This window comes from Microtus pennsylvanicus, chromosome 4 (assembly GCF_037038515.1).
Source record: "Microtus pennsylvanicus isolate mMicPen1 chromosome 4, mMicPen1.hap1, whole genome shotgun sequence".
Classification (NCBI taxonomy): domain Eukaryota; kingdom Metazoa; phylum Chordata; class Mammalia; order Rodentia; family Cricetidae; genus Microtus; species Microtus pennsylvanicus.
The window spans coordinates 79008546-79030397 of record NC_134582.1 but is presented as its reverse complement, the minus strand read 5'-3'; the positions used below and the strand labels follow the sequence as shown (position 1 = coordinate 79030397).

The window sequence follows — 21852 nt, the reverse complement described above, 5'->3', positions numbered from 1 at the left end:
TGTACTGCTGCCGGGCAGTAGTGGCACACACCTTTAGTCCCAACACTCAGGAGGCAAAGGCAGGAGGATCTCTGTGAGTTCAAGGCCAACCTGGTCTACAGAGTGAGTTCCAGGTCAGCCAAGGCTACAGAGAAACCTTATCTTAAAAAAATAAAATAAAATCCTGTACTGTTAACACCCACTTAAGAGTCTCTTTCACTAGACTGTCCATCAGCTAGAGCCAAAGCTGGTTCTTTTGTTTGACTGTCTCCTTTGGTTAGTTACTTCTGCTATTTGAGTCTCTCACTTTGGGTCTACCTGGACACTAAGGATAAACCACATCTCTGCTCTGCACTGGAAGGGCTCAGGCAACACTGTAGAGACTGGGGACTGCTCTGGTATTTCCACTGAATCCCAATTTACTGCTGCCACATGACCTGTAGCAGCAAAAGAAAAAAAATTGATTTAAACAGATAATTGTGCCTGGTACACCCACCGGTAAATCCACTTTGAAAAAACTGCTTAGGAATGAACTAACACAACAGTGTTCACTTACAAATTCCAGAGGAAGCCGGGCGGCGGTGGCTCACACCTTTAACCTCACCACTAAGAGGTAGAGGCAGGCAGATCTCTTTGAGTTCGAGGCCAGCCTGGTCTACACAGGACAGGCTCCAAAGCTATACAAGAAATCCTGTCTTGAAAAAGAAAAAGAAAAACAAAACAAAAAATCCCCACTCCAAAGCTCACGACAAAAATATAAAAATTTCCACATATCGAAGTAAGATTCCATACAAACATAGATAAATATATTTAAATTTTAACTATAAGTAAATTCAAACAGAATGCTGTAAAACAATACTATTCACAATTGTCTCAATGTATCTTATAAAACATAAAAATCAGGATGCTGAGTGGGTGCTGGTGGTAAAAAACAACAGGGTCAAAACTCTCACAACAAACTAGGAACCACTATAATTAATGAACATGACCAACCCAACAATAATAATTCCGGTCAACCTCCAGTCCCAAGAAATTCAAGATTTTCTCCTCCTTCCTCTGCCTGATTTGGTCCGTGACCGAAAAGTAAACTGGTCTTTAAAGTCCACTAAGCAATTTATGGCTTCTGAAACAGGAACAAAAGACTTGATGGGAGACTCATTTAAGTTGAGCTGTGAGAGGGAACTGTGCATCTCTCTGCTGCAGCTAGCCTCTTCCACCTCTGATGAAGGTATCCTAGACAGAAAGAAAAACTCAAATAAGACATATTACATGTGTATATGTCCAACTCTTTACAATTTTTTCTTTGTTTTATGTGCAAAGGTGTCTGCATTTAAGTTTGTATACCACATGTATGCCTGGTGTCCTTCAAGGACAGAGAAGGGTGCTGGATCTCCTGGGATTGGAATTACAGGTGGTTGTGAGCCACCATGCAGATGCTAGGAATTGAACCTGGGTCCTCTGAAAGAGCAGCCAGTGCTCTTAAGCACTGAGCCATCTCTCTAGCTCCCAGCCTTTATTGAAAACAAAACAAAACAAAACAAACAAACTAAAAAACAAAAAAACTATATAGACCCAGTTGGCCATGAACTCAGAAATCAGTCTGCCTCTGTCTTTGTCCCACTATGCCTGGTTTCAAGTTCAATATGAAGCTGGTAAGGAACAAGTATGAACTATGCACTCTAGTGGAGCCTTTAAATTACATTAGTATACTAACTTGTGTAATATTCTAGCCATGTAAGTTGTATCATTCTGCTTTCACAGGTGAAGATACTGGGTAATTCACATAACCTAAAGCCATGGAGACATGGAGAAACTGTGGAGTCAGATCAAAATTCCTAAATCTGCTAGAATTCAGGTTTGGATGGGAACTGAAAAGAAGAAAGGCTGGGCAGTGGTTCACACCTTTAATCCCAGCACTTGGGAGTTAGAGGCAGGTGGATCTCTGTGAGTTTGAGGCCAGCCTGGTCTATAGAGGGAGTTCCAGGACAGCTAAGACTATTGTTACATAGAGAAACCCTGTTAAAAAAAAGGGAAGAAGAAAAGGAGTAACACATAACCCTACTTACTTTAACATCAATACAGCTATCCAACCAATTCTTAACCCAGATATAACAGGATCACCAAGTTAAATAATTGTGTTAGTTCTACAGTGATTTCTATTTTAGCATTTTAATTATCAATCTACACAGAGAATCTAGCATCAGGCTCACACTTGCCAGAGCTGTTGACAGAATTCAGTGCATACTCTAACTTACTTGAAGGTTCTTGCTTCTGAAGACTTGGTTTTTTTCTCTACACCTGGAGAGATAAAAGTACTAACATTAGCAGTCATAGCCTCTCACTGCCTGCTGCTTTTCATCAGGCCTATTCAAGTAGTTCAGATCTCCAATCCTTTGACCAATGGAATGTGAGCATTAGCATCCTACAGGCTCAGCTGCAGTAAACACTTCGGAATGAATCATTTCTGAATAGACCTACTTCAGACCTACACTCAGGCAATAAGGGTAACCAGGGGAAATCTGCCACCTGTGAGATTCACAACCTGGTGATCTAGAAGCAAGATGTAAGATAGGTTTTTTTTCTCTCTGTAATTTTGGAACTGTCCTAGAACTAGCTCTTGTAGGCCAGGCTGGCCTCGAACTCAGATCCACCTGCTTCTGCCTCCCGAGTGCTGGGATTAAAGATGTGCATCACCACTGCCTAGCAAGACAGGCTCTTTTTACAGTCATCACAAAGCAAAACAGATTTGCTTGGTAGTAATAAACTATTATAACTAAACAGTGAGCAAAAATTTACTGTTCAATTTGGTAAAATTTAACAATAGCAACTAAAAGGAACAATAGTAGCAATATTCCAGCACCTAACATCCAACAAAAGTCTACTAATGCCAAGGAATACATATATAGTGCTTTACTAGATATAATCTTTGTAATCTCTAAAGTTAGAATTCCTAATGCTCCTGATAAATCTACTCTAATGCTCCCTAAATACTAAAGAGGAATTACTTCCTATAATTTCTTAGGAGTTAAGTTGGGAGACTAAGCTAAAGGTAATGTATAAATGGTTTACAAACATTCAGAAGAGGCAGTGATGTCTGCATGTGTGGTTTTCCATGACTCCCCAGTTTAACAGGCAGTCCTAACTCTAGATGTTATAAAGGATTATATTAAACCCATGTCGGGAAACACAGGATATCTCTTCATCCTTCCTGGGGATGAGACAGCCTAGATTAAATTTCCAAGGCTGGCTGATTGGCTACAAAAGGATTCACTCACAATCCCCAACAATCAGCTGAATGTTAGGAGTTTCTATCTTCACTAAAAGGCCTAGACAGAAACCCATAAAATTGGTCTTAGAGTCTTCACCTATGGTCTTGTGCTCAGACTGTTCCAAGAGACTGAGCAGTCGGCCTTCACTGTGGTCTTTGTCCTGTGATAGAGAAAAGGATAGACGGATTAATTAATTCATGGCAAGATTTAAAACACAGTTGACTTGTGCTGTGGAATAATCTTTTTGTACACTGTGAAGATGTGTCATTCTGATTGTTTTAGTAAAAAGTTGAATAAATAAATAAATAGCTAGGCAAAATTTCCAGGTAGAGAGAATGCTGGGAAAAAGAAGGCAGAGATGCCAGAAGACACAGAGCAAGCAGGATGGGCTGTATGGAGATAAGATAATAAAGCCATGAGGCAGAAAGTAAATTAACAGAAATGGATTAATTTAAGTTATAAGAGCTACTTAGAAACAAGCCTAAGTCAAGGTCAAGCTTTCATTAATGAGTATAAGTCTCTGTGTCACTTTTTGTGAGCTGGCAGCCCTAAGAAAAGCCCGACTACAATTTAGCCTAGATTAAATCTTTCCCAGAAGAGAAATATGGTGGCACAGCTGGCACTAGGTTAGTCTTTTGCTTTATAATAAATGAGAGGAGAGGAAAAGAACAGCAAACTGTAATGAAGGGGTTTAAGCACCATATCAGGAACACAGCTTTCCAGGAGTGGTGCACACCCTTAACCCCAGGGATCAGCGCGTAGAAGCTGGTAGATCTCTCTAAGTTCAAGGGCATCCTGGCCTAAATATCAAGTTCCAGGCCAGTCAAGGCCTCACAGGGAGACCCTGTAAGAAAGAATGAAAGAAGAAAGAGAAAGAGAGGGAGGGAAGGAAAAGAAAGGGAGAGGAAGGGAGATTCAAGGATGGCTTCAGCATCAAATCAGCCCACAAACTACATTAAAGAAGAGCTTTTGGGCTGGAGGGGTGGTTCAGTGGTTAAGAACATGCTGTTCTTTCTGAGAACTGGAGGTAAATTCCCAGTATCCACATGATAGCTCACAACTGCCTATAATTCCAGTTCCAAGGAATCCTAGGCCTCTGGCATCCTACGTCAATGGACTCATGTGATCATACCCTCACACACACACACACGCGCGCGCGCACACACACACTTTATATATATATGAATAACTAAAATAAAAGTAAATCTTAACAAGAAAGAACAGCTTCTGCCCTATGTTACATTTGAGATTTTTAAAAACAAAAACAAACAAAAACCAGTTTCAAGGCAACTTCTATAGGCAGTAATGACAAGATAACTAAACTGGTGGCTTAATGATGAAGAGCACTGGCCAGTCTTCCACAGGACCCAGGTTCAATTCCTAGCACCCACATTATGGCTCACTATTCTAACTCCAGTTTCAGGGGATCTGATGTCCTCTTCTGAACTTCTTAGGCACCAGCTACACATATGGTACACAGAGAGACATACATGTGTGTGAAAATAAAAAGTTTTAAGTATAAAAAATTTTTTAAAAGATAAATAAATTGGCTCTTTGGTATAAATAAGCACTCACCTATAAAACTCAAATCCAAAATCACCTGATTTAGGGGCCAGAGAGGTAGTAGCGCTTGCTACTCTTCAGAGGACCCAGGTTTGATTCCCTGCACTCACATGGCAGCTCACAGCCTTCTGTAATCTAGTTCTACGGGGTCCAACACTCTCTTCTGGCCTCTGAGGCACTAGGCACACAAGTGGTACACAGACATACATTCAAAAAAACACCCATGAACATAAAATAAAAAATTTTAAACATCATCTGATTCATAGAGATGTCATTTCCTTCTGACATGAAGATCAGTTTGGGTTCTCTGCCCAGCTGTCTAAATGGTTAGTAGGCTAATAGTTCTTGAACACACTGTTGCTGCTTTATGTTGGTCACTAAACCAAAACTTGCCCTTCCTGATATCTCATCACAAGACCCAGAAAGTCCTTAGATCCATTTTCCCACAGACCAGGAGCCATACCCTGTAGTTTCTCAAGTCTAGACACAAAAGAGATTCAGAAGTTATTTCACATGTGCTCCTAGCAGTGTGGACATGAATTCCCTACATTTTCTGAAAAGCAATTAATTGTAATATTTTAAAAGACACTGGAATGTTGACTTACAATTCAATAAATAACTGTAGTCCAAGGATCGGTTAATGGTATTTTTCCCCATTTTTAAATTGTTGTTATTCTGTTTTGCTTTTATTGCTTTACTGGAGTTTTGTTGTAGTTTCTGTTTTTTAGATAGGGTCTCACTACCTAGCTCAAGTTGATCTAAACTCACCATGTACCCAGGACTGGCCTTAAACTCTCACACCTCCAGAGTGCTGGGATTACAGGAGTTTGCCTATATCAGCCCTTTTAAATAGTCATAAATATAGAAGGATTAGGGAAAAAAAACAACATTTCAGTAATAAGATGATGTTAAGTGACACAAACATTGATATAATGATTTTTGCAGGTTGGAAAGCAGGTGTTAGAGGGGGAGGTAGGGCTTAGAATTGCTATGTAGAACAGGATGTCCTCAAACTTATCATGATCCTGCTCCCTCTGCTTCATTAGTGGTGGATTACAGCTATGCTCCACCATACCCAGCTAACAGTAATGTTTCAGAAGTCTAAAAATAAACCCAGAGAGATGTTTATACTATACAGTAGAGCTCCTTACTCCACTTGGGACCCCTTTTCACCTGAGAAACTTTTACATATAGGTAAATAAAATCAATAAAACAAGTCAAACTTTTATTGATAATAAATCATAATGAAAATTATTTAAGAACAACTCTTTAGAATATATGTAATTTTAACATTTACTAAAGATAAAAGCTAATGTGCATACTAACAAAATAGATGTGCTTGTGGTATGGTTTTAGTTTTTGATGTTTTGGTTTTTGAGATAGGGTCTCATCTAACCCAAGTTGGCCTTGAACTTGTTATATATCTGGGAATGACTTTGAACTCTGATTCTCCTGTTTCTACCTCCCAAGTGCTAGAATTATAAGTGTATTCACCATGCTCAGTACTATAGGGTGCAAAAGTTCATTCATGCTAGGCACAATCATTCTACATTCTAAGCCAAACCTTCAGCCCATACTTGTTTATTTTTACAAAAACCCTGGCTGAATATTTAACACTGCAAAACGCAGAGTGTGTTCAATGCTTCTCAGATTTGATGTATATTTTGATTTTATTATCATCAGTGCTGAGAATACTTCTTTACATTAAATATATACTACAAATTGACAGGTACATGCTAAGGGTCATTTTAGAAAATGTTGGAAATTTCTGTCTTAATCCCAAGCCAAAATTCATTATAAAATTTTTAGGCAACCCACATTAGCAACTCAAATAGCAATTTAAAAAAAAACATTCTCAAAAAAAAATAAAAATAAAAAAATAAAAAAAAACATTCTCACAAAATATAGACCAAAGATACACTAATTCGGGGATAGGATGTCATAAAAGTGGTTGCTGTAAAAAAATGAGGACCTGACTTTGGGTAGTTTCAGGTAGGTAGCATTCTTAATCTGCAAGTCTAGTGAGATCCTGTCTCAAAACGCGTGGATGACTCCTCCTGCAGAACAACAACCAAGTCTGACCTCTGGCTTCCATACATAAATACACACATATGTATGTATACATATACACGAACACCTATCCTTACAAGCATAAATCTTGTATTAATATAAATAGGAAAGAGAGGAGGAGGGAGAGAAAAGAGGAAAGATAGGGAGAACAGAATTGTAGCTTTTCCTAAGCACATACCTTTGGCTTCCTCAGCCGTTGCTGCTGTTTGCCTTCCACAGTTGCACACACTCTGGTTCTCTTACCCACTTCAGTTCCATCTCGTCTATCTCCCTTTGCATGCTGGAGACAGGCCTCTACATGACACTCATACTCTCCAAGTGGGACCAGGGACTTACATAGATAACACTTCTCCTTCCTGGGTAATCAGAAGAGGGGTGGGGAGATGGGAGGGAAGGCAGTTTTAAGATCTGCTTTTGCCTCTAGGTTCTTGGAATGTTTCAAATTGTCTTTTTACATCTCAAAAATGTCTGCAGAGGAGACTTGTCAACCAATGTAGATTCACTCAGTGGGATCACCAATAAAATTAACCCTATGCCAATCATAAGGACTAAGTGACTAGCAGTTTTCCCTGGCTGTTTCTCTGTACCTGCTGTTGCAGCAGTGGGATGATAATGAAATCAGCTCTACTAACTATCTCAAACAATGCTGATTGCTCCTCAGATATAAAACAGTCTGTCAAACTCTTCTGAAATTAAGTGTAATTGTTTCTCCAAAGAGAAGTTAAAATTTCAACAGAAAAGGAAGCACCAAAAGCATTAAATCAATAGTGAGAATTTTACCATAGTGGATGCATTTGTTTGATTAGTAAATCAAATCTATCTATATGCTAACTTTCTTAACTTTATAACCTGACATATCAACTAGAAATTTACTAAAACATGTGGGTCTGCCAGAAGTTTTTGCACTAACATACTTATTGTCATCTTCTTATATCAAAACCATTTAGAGAAGGAAAGTGTGTGTTCTTGAAGTATCAATGAAGACAGACCTGTGGGAATTGGTGAAGAATACTTATTAACTACTTTCTCTGTGGTCAGTACCTTTCAACATGATTTCTCAATTAATTCTTCAGTCCCAATAGGAAAGAACTACTCTACATAAGGGCATTACAGCTAATAAATATCAGAACTCATAGCTGATTCAGAAGTTCATCTTCCTTTTCTGACCATTACTGTTTAGTAACTATGATGAGATTAACTCTATAGAAGATTTTCTCTAAAGGACAATAAAATAAAAGAAATAACATCTCAAGCTATTCAATTACCTGGAAGAATGCAAGTAAAACTCTACCTTATGAGAAAAGTTATACTAGTATATCTTCAAAGTTTATTAACTAATACAAAAAGCACTATTAATTCTTATTATAGATTAGTACAAAAGTAATTTTGTTTTATGCACTGTTGAAATTTGTCATTTGATTATGAAATACACTCTTAAATATATGTAGTTATGATATACATCATTTTAATGCACATTTTTCACTTTATGGTTCCTTGCTGTTTTTTTACTTGCTGTTTGTATTTATTTATTTTATAAATTTATATTTTACTTGCGGTTTGTATTTATTTTATAATATAGAAATGATGTGAAACAGGTTTTTTTTTTTAAGATTTATTTATTACGTATACAGTGTTCTGCCTGTGTGTCTGCCTGCAGGCCAGAAGAGGGTACCAGGTCTCATTATGGATGGTTGTGAGACACTATATGGTTGTTGGGAATTGAACTCAGGACCTCTAGAGGAGCAGCCAGTTCTCTTAACTGCTGAGCCATCTCTCCAGCTCCGTGAAACAAAAATTTGAGTTTTCTTTTTTGGCAAAATAGATGGTAAAACAGCTGAGGCAATTTGCAACATCAATAGGTCTTTGGCCCAGGAGCCAATAATGAACATATAGTACAGAGGTGGCTCAAGAGGCTTCAAGATAAAGAGCTTAGTGGTTGGCTACAGGAAGTTGACAATGAGCAGCAAAGAGCACTCACTGAAGCTGATTCTCTTATTTGACTCGAGAAGTTGCCTCGATGTGAACCATGCAAGTTGTTCAAGCATTTGATGCAAATTGAAGGTGAAAAGGTTTGGTAAGTGGGTGTCTCATTAAATCGGAAAAAAGAAAAGAAAATTTAAGTTGTTCTGAATTATCAGTCCTCTTATTCTACAGAACAACAAACCATTTCTTACTAAGATTGTGACATGCAACCAAAAGTGAACTGTGTCTGACAACCAGTGATGACCAGTTCAGTAGCTGGACCAAGAAGCTCCAAAGCTTCTAACTTCCCAAAGCCAAACTTGTACCAAAACAAGGTCAGAGATAACTGTTTAGTGGTCTGCTGTTGGTCTGATCCACTGCAGCTTCTGAATTCAGGGAGACCATTATGTCTGAGATTTGTGCTCAGCAAATGAATGAGATGCAGCACTGAGAACTGTGATGCCTGCAGCCAGCACTGGTCAACAGAAAAAGCCCAAACACACCGTTAGGACACCAAACTGCATAGGTACAACTAACATTTCAAAAATTGAATATATTAGGCTACAAAATTCTGTTTTATTTACCTGACCTCCCACCAATCAAGTACCACTTCTTCAAGCATCTTGAAATTTCTTTCTTTTTTTTTTTAAAGATTTATTTATTATGTATACAATTTTCTGCCTCATACCCACACGCCAGAGGAGGGTGCCAGATCTCTTTTCAGATGGTTTGGAGCCACTATGTGGTTGCTGGGAATTGAACTCAGGACCTCTGGAAGAGCAGACAGTGCTCTTAACCTCTGAACTATCTCTCCAGCCCTTGGAATTTCTTTTTATTAAAAGGAAAATGTTGTAGGAACTCCTTCAGCCAATAGCCTTTAAGATACCAGCTCACTTTGGGTGTGGTCTCATGTACTATAAGTGCAGATAAAAAGCGTGCACAGACCCCTTTTTTTCTGCTGGATTTTGTTCCAGTTCCCAGTGTACACAGAGGACTGTGGATTGCTACCCTTACTGTGACTTTATCCCCAAATAAATAATCCTTTGTTATACTCATTCCAGGCTACTGTGGAACTCTTTGATACTAGTACAGAAAATGCTTTATAATCAGAAAAATACAGAAAATGCTTTATATGGGGGTCAGCAAGCTGGCTCCGTGGATAAAAGGTACATGTCAACAAGCCTGATGACCTGAGTTCATTCCCTGGAACCCATATAGTAGAAGAGGGAATCAACTCCTACAAGTTGTCCACTGACCTCCACAAACAACGCATTAAATGTATTGGGAAGGTGGTGGGGAGAAGAAAGATACTTTCTAAGAGTTCTTCATATACTGAAGCATGAATTTTTATACTACAGGAATAAAACATTTCTCATTGGTAAAAAATGAACTGACTGTAATGGTTCCTATTTTGATTAATAAAGTATAGTTAAACCTAGTCATGATTTAGAATTTATGGTCTGAAACAACAACTCCTTTGAACTAACCTAATATATGAGAGACAGCAGCACTACAGAAAGACCCAAACATTTAAAGTCAGGCAGACTTTTGACTTTGTTACTGTTCTGTTGGCCACATGAGTTAGTTACCTATAATTTACCTTTACTTGAAAAAAAAAGAGAGAAAGAAAAAGGAAGGAAGGAAGGAAAGAAGGAAAGAAGGAAAGAAGGAAGGAAGGAAGGAAAAAAGGAAGGAAGGAAATGAAAAGGGGCTGATGGCATAGTTCAGTGGGTGACTAATTGCTTAGCACATACAAGATCCTGGATTCAATTCCCAGTACTGGACGGGGTAGGAGGAGAAAACAATTATGCCACTCCATTATTTATTATATAGTAAATGAAGTATCTACAATGATGACTGGCATATGATAGCAGGTGCTCATTAAACAACTAATACTTTGAGTGCTATCTCATATCTTATTAGATGCTGAACATAAACAAAAACGAAAATAAGTGTGGGCACCTTAACAGCTTATCAAAGAACACAGAGATTTTAAAACAAACTGAAGCAATATGAGGAATACAGCCCAAGACGTCTATATTAAAGCAAGATCACAGAGAAGAAAAATAGGAAAAAGTTGTTTGTTAGTACTAAGTTACAGCTAGATAGTAATAGGGAGTCCTAAGGGTTTTTAATGTTTTTAGCACAAAGAAATGATAATTTTGCTTTTAGAAGGCAGTATCTATACCTGACCCCTTCCTCAGAATGTGCTCTCTTAGTCAAACTACAACCCACATCCCAAGGAAGTTTTTTTTTCTTTTTCTTTTTCTTTTTGGGGAAGTCTTCTATATTGCTCAACCTCCTGCAACTCAACTTCTATACAACATTGCAAAATGCTCACTGTTTCCCCAAAGCACCAAACATCAATATATAAATTCAAAGAATACAGAAACCTAAGAGCAATGCAGAAACAGAACCATTAAAGTTGGGAAACATGCACTGAAATAAACTAGTAAGAAAAGGAAATTCAGGCTTTCAACTGAAAAAGGAAGAATAGGAAACCAAAGAAATACATGGTGACAAGAACCAGTCTCTTCACTCAGTCCAAATAATAATGTGTTAGACAAGAATTCAATGAAAGCATTGTGGCTACTTACTTGTTGATGTCCAGGGAAGTCCGGGTAGATGTCTTACTGTCACTTTTGTTCCTGGCCTCTCTCTGTTTCCGAGTCAACACTTTCCCATTAAAAAAAGAAAAAGAAAAGTTAGCAGGCAGTAGGTTTAGGGTATAAAAGAAAAGACAACATTCCTAAGAAGAAACAGTTTAAAACTGTTCTGTGGGGAAGAAGTCCCCTGACTGGAAAACCCAATTAACACTTGTGATCAAAACTGCCAATCACAAGACATTTCCTGTTTGCCAAACCATGAGATCTAAAAATCTAGTTCACTCCAAAGAAGGTTTCTGTGCGCTACCTGTACTTGCAGCAATCAAGGAAAGGACATATACATTCCCTCACCATAATTCTGACATGAAACATATTCCAGTAAAGTACTCTATGATTACAGTAATGATAGCTACAGATGAAGACCAACTAACATAAGCCCCAATTCTTTACAAATCCTTCTGTGTTCCATTTTATAAGTGAGGAAGATTAGATCAGTAAGCACAGCTGGTCTTTTCCACTACATTAGGACCACTTCTGACTTCTACTGGGTATTAATGGGTTGAGCCAGGCGATATAAATATTTGTCTCGGGGCTGGAGAGATGGCTCAGAGGTTAAGAGCATTGCCTGCTCTTCCAAAGGTCCTGAGTTCAGTTCCCAGCAACCACATGGTGGCTCACAACTATCTGTAATAAGGTCTGGTGCCCTCTTCTGGCCAGCAGGCATACACACAGACAGAATATTGTATAATTAATAAATAAATAAATAAATAAATAAATAAATAAATAAATATTTGTCTCGCATCAAAAGATACCTGCTTATAAAATCATAGTCCATCTTAATGACCTTGCAGGTTATTTAATCAAATGTTTTCTAGTCTTTGCCATAACAAAAACCAAACATTTATCTTCAAAGCAAGCCTTCCTTACACTTAACACATTATACAGAGACTTTAGAAAACTTTTATTAGTTCATGAAATAATGTAGCCTATTATTTGAATCTGCAGCTTGTATAATACCTAGGTTATACCAGGTATTACATAATACCAATTAGGTTCCAGTTAAGTACTTGTTATACAAACCTGAATTTGATCCCTAGCACCCATGAAAAAAAAAAACAAAATATGGTCAGGTGTTTTGGGAAATAGAGGCAGGTGTATCTCTGTGAGTTCGAGGCCAGTCTGATCTATAGAGCAAGTTCCAGGACAGCCAGGGCTACAGAGAAACCCTAATACCTGAGCTGGAGTCCCAGAATCTATCAAAGGATCCACAATGTGGAAGAGAGACCTGACTTCCACTAGCTGCCCTCTGATCACCACGTGTGCTAGGATGCTCATTCTCTCCCTGACTCCATTCAAACCATGCACACATACTACTCATATATTAAGTCCCAAAGTACATATAACATGGTAAAACATATATAAAGGTCTTCTTTTTTTAAAAAAAATATTTATTTATTATGTATACAATGTTTTGTCTGTGTGTATGCCTGCAGGCCAGAAGAAGGCACCAGACCCCATTACAGATGGTTGTGAGTCGCCATGTGGTTGCTGGGAATTGAACTCAGGACCTTTGGAAGAGCAGGCAGTGCTCTTAATCTCTGAGCCATCTCTCCAGCCCCTATAAAGGTCTTCTGATTTACTCAGAGGGGTCTCTAAGCTGATTAATCATGCAACTAATTTAACCAGAGATTTGTATCAAGGCTGCCTTCTCTCACCTTGAGCTTTAGAAAAAAAGGATTAAAAAAAAAAGAAAAAGAATTTTTCTCATCAAAAGATTTTCTTAAAATCTTAAAAAATAAACTCTTGTTCTCCCAGGTGCAAGCCTCAATAATTTTATTTTATTGATAAGTTATAACTCAAAACATTCATGCTAATAGTTCCTAAATGTAAATCCTTTCATGCTTCCCCTTCCCCCCGCCACCCAAAACACCCCAGATACATTGGGTCCATTTAACAATGAGCACATTTTAAAAGCTTAGAGGTCTCAAACTTGTAAATTACTCCCCTGGAACATTATTTAAATCGGACAGACTCCAAAGCCAGGATTGCAATGCTAAAGACCCCTGTTCTCTGCTCAGGCTGTAGTAATTTCAAGTTTAGAAATGAGCATGCTTGGGGTTGGAGAGATGGCTCAGCAATTAAGAGCACTGGCTCTTAATTCAATTCCCAGCACCCACATGGCAGCTCACAGCTGTCTGTAACTTCCAGTTTCCAGGGCTTCTGACATCCTGACATGGACATACATACACATAAAATAAAAATAAATTTAGAAAAATTAAAAACGAGCGTGCCTATTGTTTGTTTCACAGTGGTCCTGGGATTGAACTTAGAGCCTTATGAATACAAGGCAAAACTCTACCATTGTGACATTCCTAGTTTCCTTCTTAAAAGCTACATTTGAATGTTCAACTCCTGACCTTAACATACAGTGCTGTTAGTTAACCCTGTGCCTAGTTTGCTCAATATCTTTCCTCATAAAGTCAAAAATATTCATATAAAAACAGTCTTATCAATAATACCACCCTAAAAAAGTTTGTACCTTGATAACACACATTCCATCTATTTCAATATGAAAGTCCAGCACTATTAGATGTTTTTAAAACCCTCAATCAGAAGCTTCTGTAAAGCAAAGGACACTGTCGCTAAGACACAAAGGCAACCCACTGACTGGGAGAAGATCTTCACCAAGCCCGCAAATGACAAAGGTCTGATCTCCAAAATATATAAAGATCTCAAGAAACTAGACCGTAAAAGGCTAATCAACCCAATTATAAAATGGGGCACTGAGCTGAACAGAGAATTCTCAACAGAAGAAGTTCAAATGGCCAAAAGACACTTAAGGTCATGCTCAACTTCCTTAGTGATCAGGGAAATGCAAATCAAGACAACTTTAAGATACCATCTTACACCTGTCAGAATGGCTAAAATCAAAAACACCAATGATAGCCTTTGCTGGAGAGGTTGTGGAGAAAGGGGTACACTCATCCATTGCTGGTGGGAATGCAAACTTGTGCAACCACTCTGGAAAGCAGTGTGGCGGTTTCTCAGGAAATTCGGGATCAACCTACCCCTGGACCCAGCAATACCACTCTTGGGAATATACCCAAGAGAGGCCTTATCATACAACAAAAGTATATGCTCAACTATGTTCATAGCAGCATTGTTTGTAATAGCCAGAACCTGGAAACAACCTAGATGCCCTTCAATGGAAGAATGGATGAAGAAAGTATGGAATATATACATATTAGAGTATTACTCAGCAGTAAAAAACAAGGACTTAAATGGATGGAAATAGAAAACACTATCCTGAGTGAGGTAAGCCAGACCCAAAAAGAGGAACATGGGATGTACTCACTCATATTTGGTTTCTAGCCATAAATAAAGGACATTGAGCTTATAATTCGCTACCCTAGAGAAGCTAAATAAGAAGGTGAATCCAAAGAAAAACATATAGGCATCCTCCTGAATATTAACCTTCATCAGGCGATGAAAGGAGACAGAGACAGAGACCCACATTGGAGCACCGGACATGAATCTCAAGGTCCAAATCAGGAGCAGAAGGAGAGAGAGCACGAGCAAGGAACTCAGGACCGCAAGGGGTGCACCCACACACTGAGGCAATGGGGATGTTCTATTGGGAACTCACCAAGGCCAGCTGGCCTGGGGCTGAAAAAGCCTGGGATAAAACCGGACTCTCTGAATATAGTGGACAATGAGGACTACTGAGAACTCAAGAACAATGGCAATGGGTTTCTGATCCTACTGCACGTACTGGCTTTGTGGGAGCCTAGGCAGTTTGGATGCTCAACTTACTAGACCTGGATGGAGGTGGGGGTTCCTTGGACTTCCCACAGAGCAGGGAACCCTGATTGCTCTTCGGGCTGATGGGGGGGGGGACCTAATTGGGGGAGGGGGAGGGAAATGGGAGGCGGTGGGGGGGAAGAGACAGAAATCTTTAATAAATAAATAAATTAAAAAAATAAATAAGTAAAACCCTCAATCATGTAGTGAACAATCTAGAGGCTGCAGAAAAAGTAACTGATCTAATTCCTACTAGTCTCTGTACAGTTACAATTCAGTCGGTTTTGTTGTTGTTGTGGGGGAGGGGTTGTTGTCTTTTGGGTTTTGTTTTGTTTTGAGACAGGGTCTCACTCTGATGTATTGTAACTTACTATATAGACCAGGCTGAGATCTGCCTGCCTCTGCCTCCAACTGTTAGGACTAAAGGCATGGATCCCCATGCCCAGCCCTCAATCATTTCTTTGACAGCTTAAATTTTTGTTTAAGCAACTTGCCATAGAGTTTTATTATCTGTCTTTTTTATTATATTTATCCCTTTATTTGTGTATGTATGCATAGCACAGGCAAATACATGTGGGTACATTTGTGTGGTGGCATGCATGTAAAAATCAAAGGTGCTTTGTGGGAGGTGGTTCTTTTCTACCATGTGGATCCTGGGGATTAAACTTAGATCCTTAGGCTTCACAGCAGCACATTTACCCACAGAGCCATCTTACTGACACTATGTTTTAGTCAGGGTCTCTACTGCTGTGAAGAGACACCATGACACAACTCTTATAAAGGAAAACATTTAACTGGGGCTGGCTTACAGTTTCAGGTTTAGTCCATTATTGCCATGGAGAGAAACATGGCAGCATGCAGGCAGACATGATATTGAAGAGGTAAGCAACAAAAAGTGAATTGTGTGCTGGATGTAGTTTCAAAACCCACTCCCACAGTGATACATTTCCTCCAACAAGGCCACACCTAATAGTGCCACTTCTACGGGTCAAGCATTCAAACACAGGAGTCTATGGAGGTCATGCCTATTCAAATCACCACACGCTATATGTAAAACTTAAAATAACTTATTTGTTTTTACAATAGCAGAAACTGAAATCAGGGTTTATATATGTTAGGCAAGTGCTCCTCCACTAACAGCACTCCTAGACCTTCATTTCTTTCAATTTCAAGACAAGCTCTCATTAAGTTGCTCAGGCAAGCTGACCTTGAACTTAACTCTGGGGTCCACGCAGGTCTTGAACTTGTGATCTTGATCCCTCCTCAGCCTTCTGAGTAGTTGAGGTTACATTCTTAGATCACCATTCCTGACTAGAACTTCAAAGTAATACATATTTTCTGACTGGTGAATTATAGTTTCGGAATCCACTTTGATACAATCTTAACTTACCAGACTGTATGGACCAAGATAGTTTCTAAAAGCACTATGTATAACAATGAAACCTAAACAAGCCAATGTTCAAAAACAGGATTCAATAATGCAAGAATACCAAAGAAATAACATAAGAAAATACGCCAAAATATTAAATTAGAGTGGTAAGCCAGGATTTGGGAAAGTTTTTCCCATTATACTATTTTTAAATTAATTAGGCTTTCAAGACAGAGTTTCTCTGTATAACAGCACTAGCTGTCCTGGAACTACCTCAAATTCACAGAGATCCACCTGTCTCTGCCTCCTGAGTGCTGGGATTAAAAGCATGGGCTACCATCACCTAGCACCAGCTAATCTTAAAATTAAAAAGACAACCAAATAGTATATGCCTCAAGTTTAATTTGATATCAAATTTACAATATCATCTATGAAACACACTTGAAAAAAAAACATCTGAGGTAAATCTGACCAAGCCTCAAATCCAATTAGTAGTTTCTAGAAACTATACCCTAGAACAGAGAAACATGCTAAAGTGCAAACAGCAAAATACAGGAAGAAAAAAAATGTGGCTTTTTTTTTTCTCCTTGTTTTGTTTGGAATCAGGGTCTCAAGCATCCCAGGTTGGTCTCAAGCTCACTAAGTTTGAGACAAACCTTGAACTTCTGATTCCAGGGTGGAAGTTCTAAAACATAATTAACTTAACAAATGAAGTAGAATGGAAAAGGGGGAGGGTTAGTGAGAATTCAAAAGATACTTTAAAAGTTATCAACCAAATCTAATGTATAACCTCTAGGTCCTGGATGACTGTTATGACAATAATGATATCAAACAGCAAATTACAAATGTAGCTCTTTTTCTTTTCCCTCTTTTTTTCTTTCTTTCTTTTTTGAGATAAGTTTTTAATGTTACCCTGGCTGGCCTGGAACTCTCTATATAGACCAGGCTGCATTTCTGCCTGCTTCTGCATCTCAAGTGCTGGTTTAGAAGCATGTACTACCATGCTGTGTCTGGGGCTGTACTTTTATTAATACTCTATCACTGAGCACTGAAATAGCTGTAGATGAAAAACTATGCTGGAAAACTACTTCAAAATGCTTTAGTGGAGAAGGGGGTGAAAAATCAGAGCACATATAAAAATAGATTGGTCTTATGTTGATAATTACTGAAATTGGGAGATGTGTTTTATAAGAATTTGTTATAGCCCAGCACTCGGGAGGCAGAGGCAGATCTCTGTGAGTTCAAGGCCAGTCTGGTCTACAAAGGGAGTACCAGAATAACTAGAGCTGTTATACAGAGAAACCCTGTCTCCAAAAAACAAAACAACAAAAAAGGAAGAAAGGAAGGAAGGGAGGGAGGGAGGGAGGGAGGGAGGGAGGGAGGGAGGGAGGGAGGGAGGGAGGGAGGGGAGGAAGAAAAAAAAGAAGGGAGAGGAAGGGAGGGAGGGGGGAGGGAGGAAGGAGAGGAAGAAAAGGGAACATATCAAACTAGTACACATTTAAAAATGAAATATTAAATCAAAAAATAAATCCATAAGCCCATGCAATATTAAAAAGAAATAGTAAAGGGGGATAGGAAAGTCTTTACAGAAGAATGGCAGCTAATCAATGCAGAAGTGGCAGGATCACAAAAACCATCATTACCACAGTGATAAACAATTTAAATAACGTTATCAGTGGGTACTAAATCCTGCACACTCACATGGGAAAAAGGAACCAGGCTGTTTTCTCTCCTCACACTTGCACTGAGGTTGTTAGTGGCCCTTTCTCTCCCTAGTAAATAAATGTAACATAAAAAAAATTTTTAAACCATGGTGAACACTATTTTGGAATGGGATACTTATTTATAGAGCCTCAACATCATAAAAAGTGTGACTAGATCCTAAAGTAAAACAGTTTTACCTGCAGATACTCCTTTTGTACATAATACTTTTGAGTATTAACTCAGGTACTAAAAGAGCTATTTTATTTTTAAAGAAGGGATGGAATAAGCACATCTGGACAAAGAAAATTGATAAAAGAAGTTCTGAGACCTGGATGCTATGTTGTGATTCTCACTTGGAGGGAGGAGGGAAGCTCACGAAGCTGAGAGGCACAGGATGCTCAAAAATGTACAGGACTTATAAGGCCCTCTCAGAGGTTAGGTAAATAGTAAACAAGGTAAAACAGCCAACAAGTTGAGTAGGGAGCTCCAGGGATGAGGGTTTTATGAGTGGTCATCCATTTTCCTGTGAAATGTTCCATGATACAACTGCCTGAGAGTCACTCATGCCCATATTTAGTAACTCTCAAACTCACTGGCTCACCAAACTAGACTTGAGTGGGATCATTTCTTTGGTCTGCTGTTGGTATCCTAGCTGGGGTAAAAAGATGCTTGCTTACATCTCTCCTAGAAAAGGCACACAGCACTGACTCTTCAATATCAAAACACAATGAATAGGAATAACTACAAAAGTCAACATTCAAAACAAGATGAGAAGAACAAAGATGCTTGAGATCCTAAGTGGATATGCTGCAGTCAGACAACTATGTACTTTGTGTGTGAGTGTGTGTATACACACATACATACATACAAATACACACACACACACACACATTTGAAGTAGGGTCTCTTGTAGCCCATCTTCAATCTCTCTATGTAGTCAAGGATGACTCTGAACTATTGTTCCTCCTGCTTCTACCTTCCCAGTACCAGTATTACAGGTATACACCTGGCCAATCATTCCATACTAAACACCAACTTTAAACTATATAGTGGCACAAGCCTATAATCCTAGCACTCAGAAAGCTGAGGCAGGAAGACTGCCACAGGTTCAAGGCCAGCCAGGCTTCAAACCTGCAGTCTTCCTGCTTCTGCCTACAAACTCGGCTAAGATGTATCATAACACTTGCACCTAGAAAGCACAATATAGAAAACAGAAATAAATATACAAATAACTTTCAAAGCTGAAAAAAACCTCCCACGACAAACTCCCATTAGCTTAAGTTACATGTGTCATTCTCCTATTGCCTTCCACAATGCCCACACTGCCATATTTAATTGTTGCTCTTTTCTGCACAAGTTTTACGTGTTTGTATTTAAGTGATCTATGTTCTTACATTAGTGCTCTTTTCTTCTAAGTCTTCAATCACATTTTCCTCTGAAACAACACAGAATTTTCTTTGTAAGGCTCTGTGAGTATTTTTAGCATTGTATTACAGCTATTTATGTGCACTTCTTAGCATGATTTCCATGAGATCAGAGCCTATTTCTTATTTGTGTATCTCCCCACATCACCCTGTCTCCTAAATCCACACTTTTTTTCTAGTAAATCTATCCCATAAAGTGAAACTGTTAACCCTTTAGAACAAGTCTAATAGCAATATAGCTAATCTAATCATTCTGGGTACTACAAACACCACACTAATACAAAAAGATTGGAGAGCTTTACAAATTACATTCGGATCAGTAACTAACAGGTATCTAAAACAGAAAAGGTCCAACTTTGTCTAACTTGAGAAGTGAATCCTACTTAGAGATACTAAGGCCTTACCGATTTATGCTAACATTACCTAAGTCAAGCCTGTTCTAAGCCTCAGTCCATTATCACCAAGGCATATCATAAAAAAGATCTCCACTTCCTTCATTGTATCCCTCTATCTATTCATCATTATTTTTCTGGCGATATCCAGGAAAAGAAAAAAACTCTAAGCAGTATCATGACTCTATGCTATAACCCTCTACCTAGGCAAAAAGTAAATATAGTTAATGCCTAGAGCTTCCTAAATGCTGCTATTATGTATTTCTTATTAACTTATTATTATTTGTTTGTTTTGTTTTATGAGGGTCTATGTAGCTCTGGATATCCTGGAACTCTCTACGTAGACCAGACTGGCCTTGAACTCAGAGATCTACCTGCCTCCATCTACTGAGTGCTGGGATTAAAGGTGTGTACCACTACTTCTAATTTAACTTATTCTTACCACTTTGACTCTTGGCCTTGATGACCATCTTCCCCTTACTTATACCCAACTGACAGCTTATCTAATTATTACAAACACAGGCCCTAGAAATAATACTAGACATGAAGAAGTAATTTATAATTGCAGCTAGCATTTATTAAATATCTAGGCATAATGCTTTATATATCTACCCAATGACATTAAAAAGTGTCTCAGATTCTCATGACCCTACTGTTGGACTAATTTTATAAATGAGGAACCTGATTCTAAAAGAGGTAAATATTAGTCAACTGGCAAACATTACGTTTACTCTATCATTCTGCCCAAAACAAAATGTTAACTCTGTTACCCCACTGTACCCTTGTCCCCCATTCTAATAATCTACTGTCCTACAGCAACCTGAGTGATCCTTAAAATTGCCACCCTCTGTTTAAACATTCATTCTTGGCTCAAGTCTTTCCCCCCCACAGGAAAAATCTCTAGGCCTTTTGTACTCAGCAGCTAATGGCAAGTACTGCTTCTAAGACTACTGTTCTCCAAGGACTATGGAGAGGATTTGGGATTACCTGTATAGCTAAAAAGCTGTCTCGTTTTTGTTGATTTATCCCTCCCGGATCTGTCTAGTGGCATTTGATAATTTAAGGTACTGTTAACTTATTACTTCATCCATGGCATTTATGAAGTTTCCTTCTAAAATACAGACAGGTGTACCTCTTCAACAGGCTTCATAGTCCAGGACTAACAGGTTTCAGGTGTATCTTCAGAGGTTCAGAGTTTCTAATTCCCTTTAATTGTCTTATGTTAACCTCACCCAGTTTCAAGCACATTTTACAATAAGGACATAAAAGAAGGAAGTTTTTGCTCTTTGCCTGCTTGTCCTTGCCTTGCTAGCACATCCATTCACGCACTGAAATAAGAGCCTACTTCTTTGGGATTCCAGTATATACTGAAGACCAGCTGAGTCAGTTTTGTTGTCTGAGCAAGTAATGGATCTTGGACTTCCATTCACAGCCAGCCATTGTTGAATTAGATGAACTTCAGCCTATAAGGCATTCCACAAAATCCCCTTTATATATAGATTCACTCTATACCTTCTGCTATTACTCCAGAGATCTCTGACTAACACACTTTCTCACTTTAAAACTCCCTCACTTCTTTTAGGTCTCTAATCAAATGCCACCTTCTTTTTTATATTTTTCTTTATTTTACGTGAAAGAATTATTGCCTGAATGTATGCATGTGACTTCAGAGATCAGAAGACAGTGTTAAGACACACTGTCTAAAACTGGAGT

The 21852-nt window shown here is 38.6% G+C and overlaps 1 protein-coding gene across 7 annotated transcripts in view; it reads right to left on the bottom strand.

Moving 5' to 3' along the window:
* Nucleotides 1–763: 763 nt before the first annotated feature.
* The window catches only part of Uimc1 (ubiquitin interaction motif containing 1), an 87274-nt gene continuing 66185 nt past the window's right edge, over nt 764–21852 (bottom strand). For 4 of the 7 annotated variants that reach the window (XM_075969546.1, XM_075969549.1, XM_075969545.1 and 1 more), the window contains 5 exons: nt 11441–11519; nt 7060–7237; nt 3255–3408; nt 2235–2277; nt 764–1212 (listed from right to left, as the gene is read on the bottom strand). In XM_075969546.1, the coding sequence (XP_075825661.1) occupies nt 1014–1212; nt 2235–2277; nt 3255–3408; nt 7060–7237; nt 11441–11519 (653 nt within the window). In that variant the 3' untranslated portion in view covers nt 764–1013. The remainder of the gene's footprint in view (nt 1213–2234; nt 2278–3254; nt 3409–7059; nt 7238–11440; nt 11520–21852) is intronic. The other 3 variants (XM_075969548.1, XM_075969547.1, XM_075969551.1) reach the window with 1 other exon arrangement.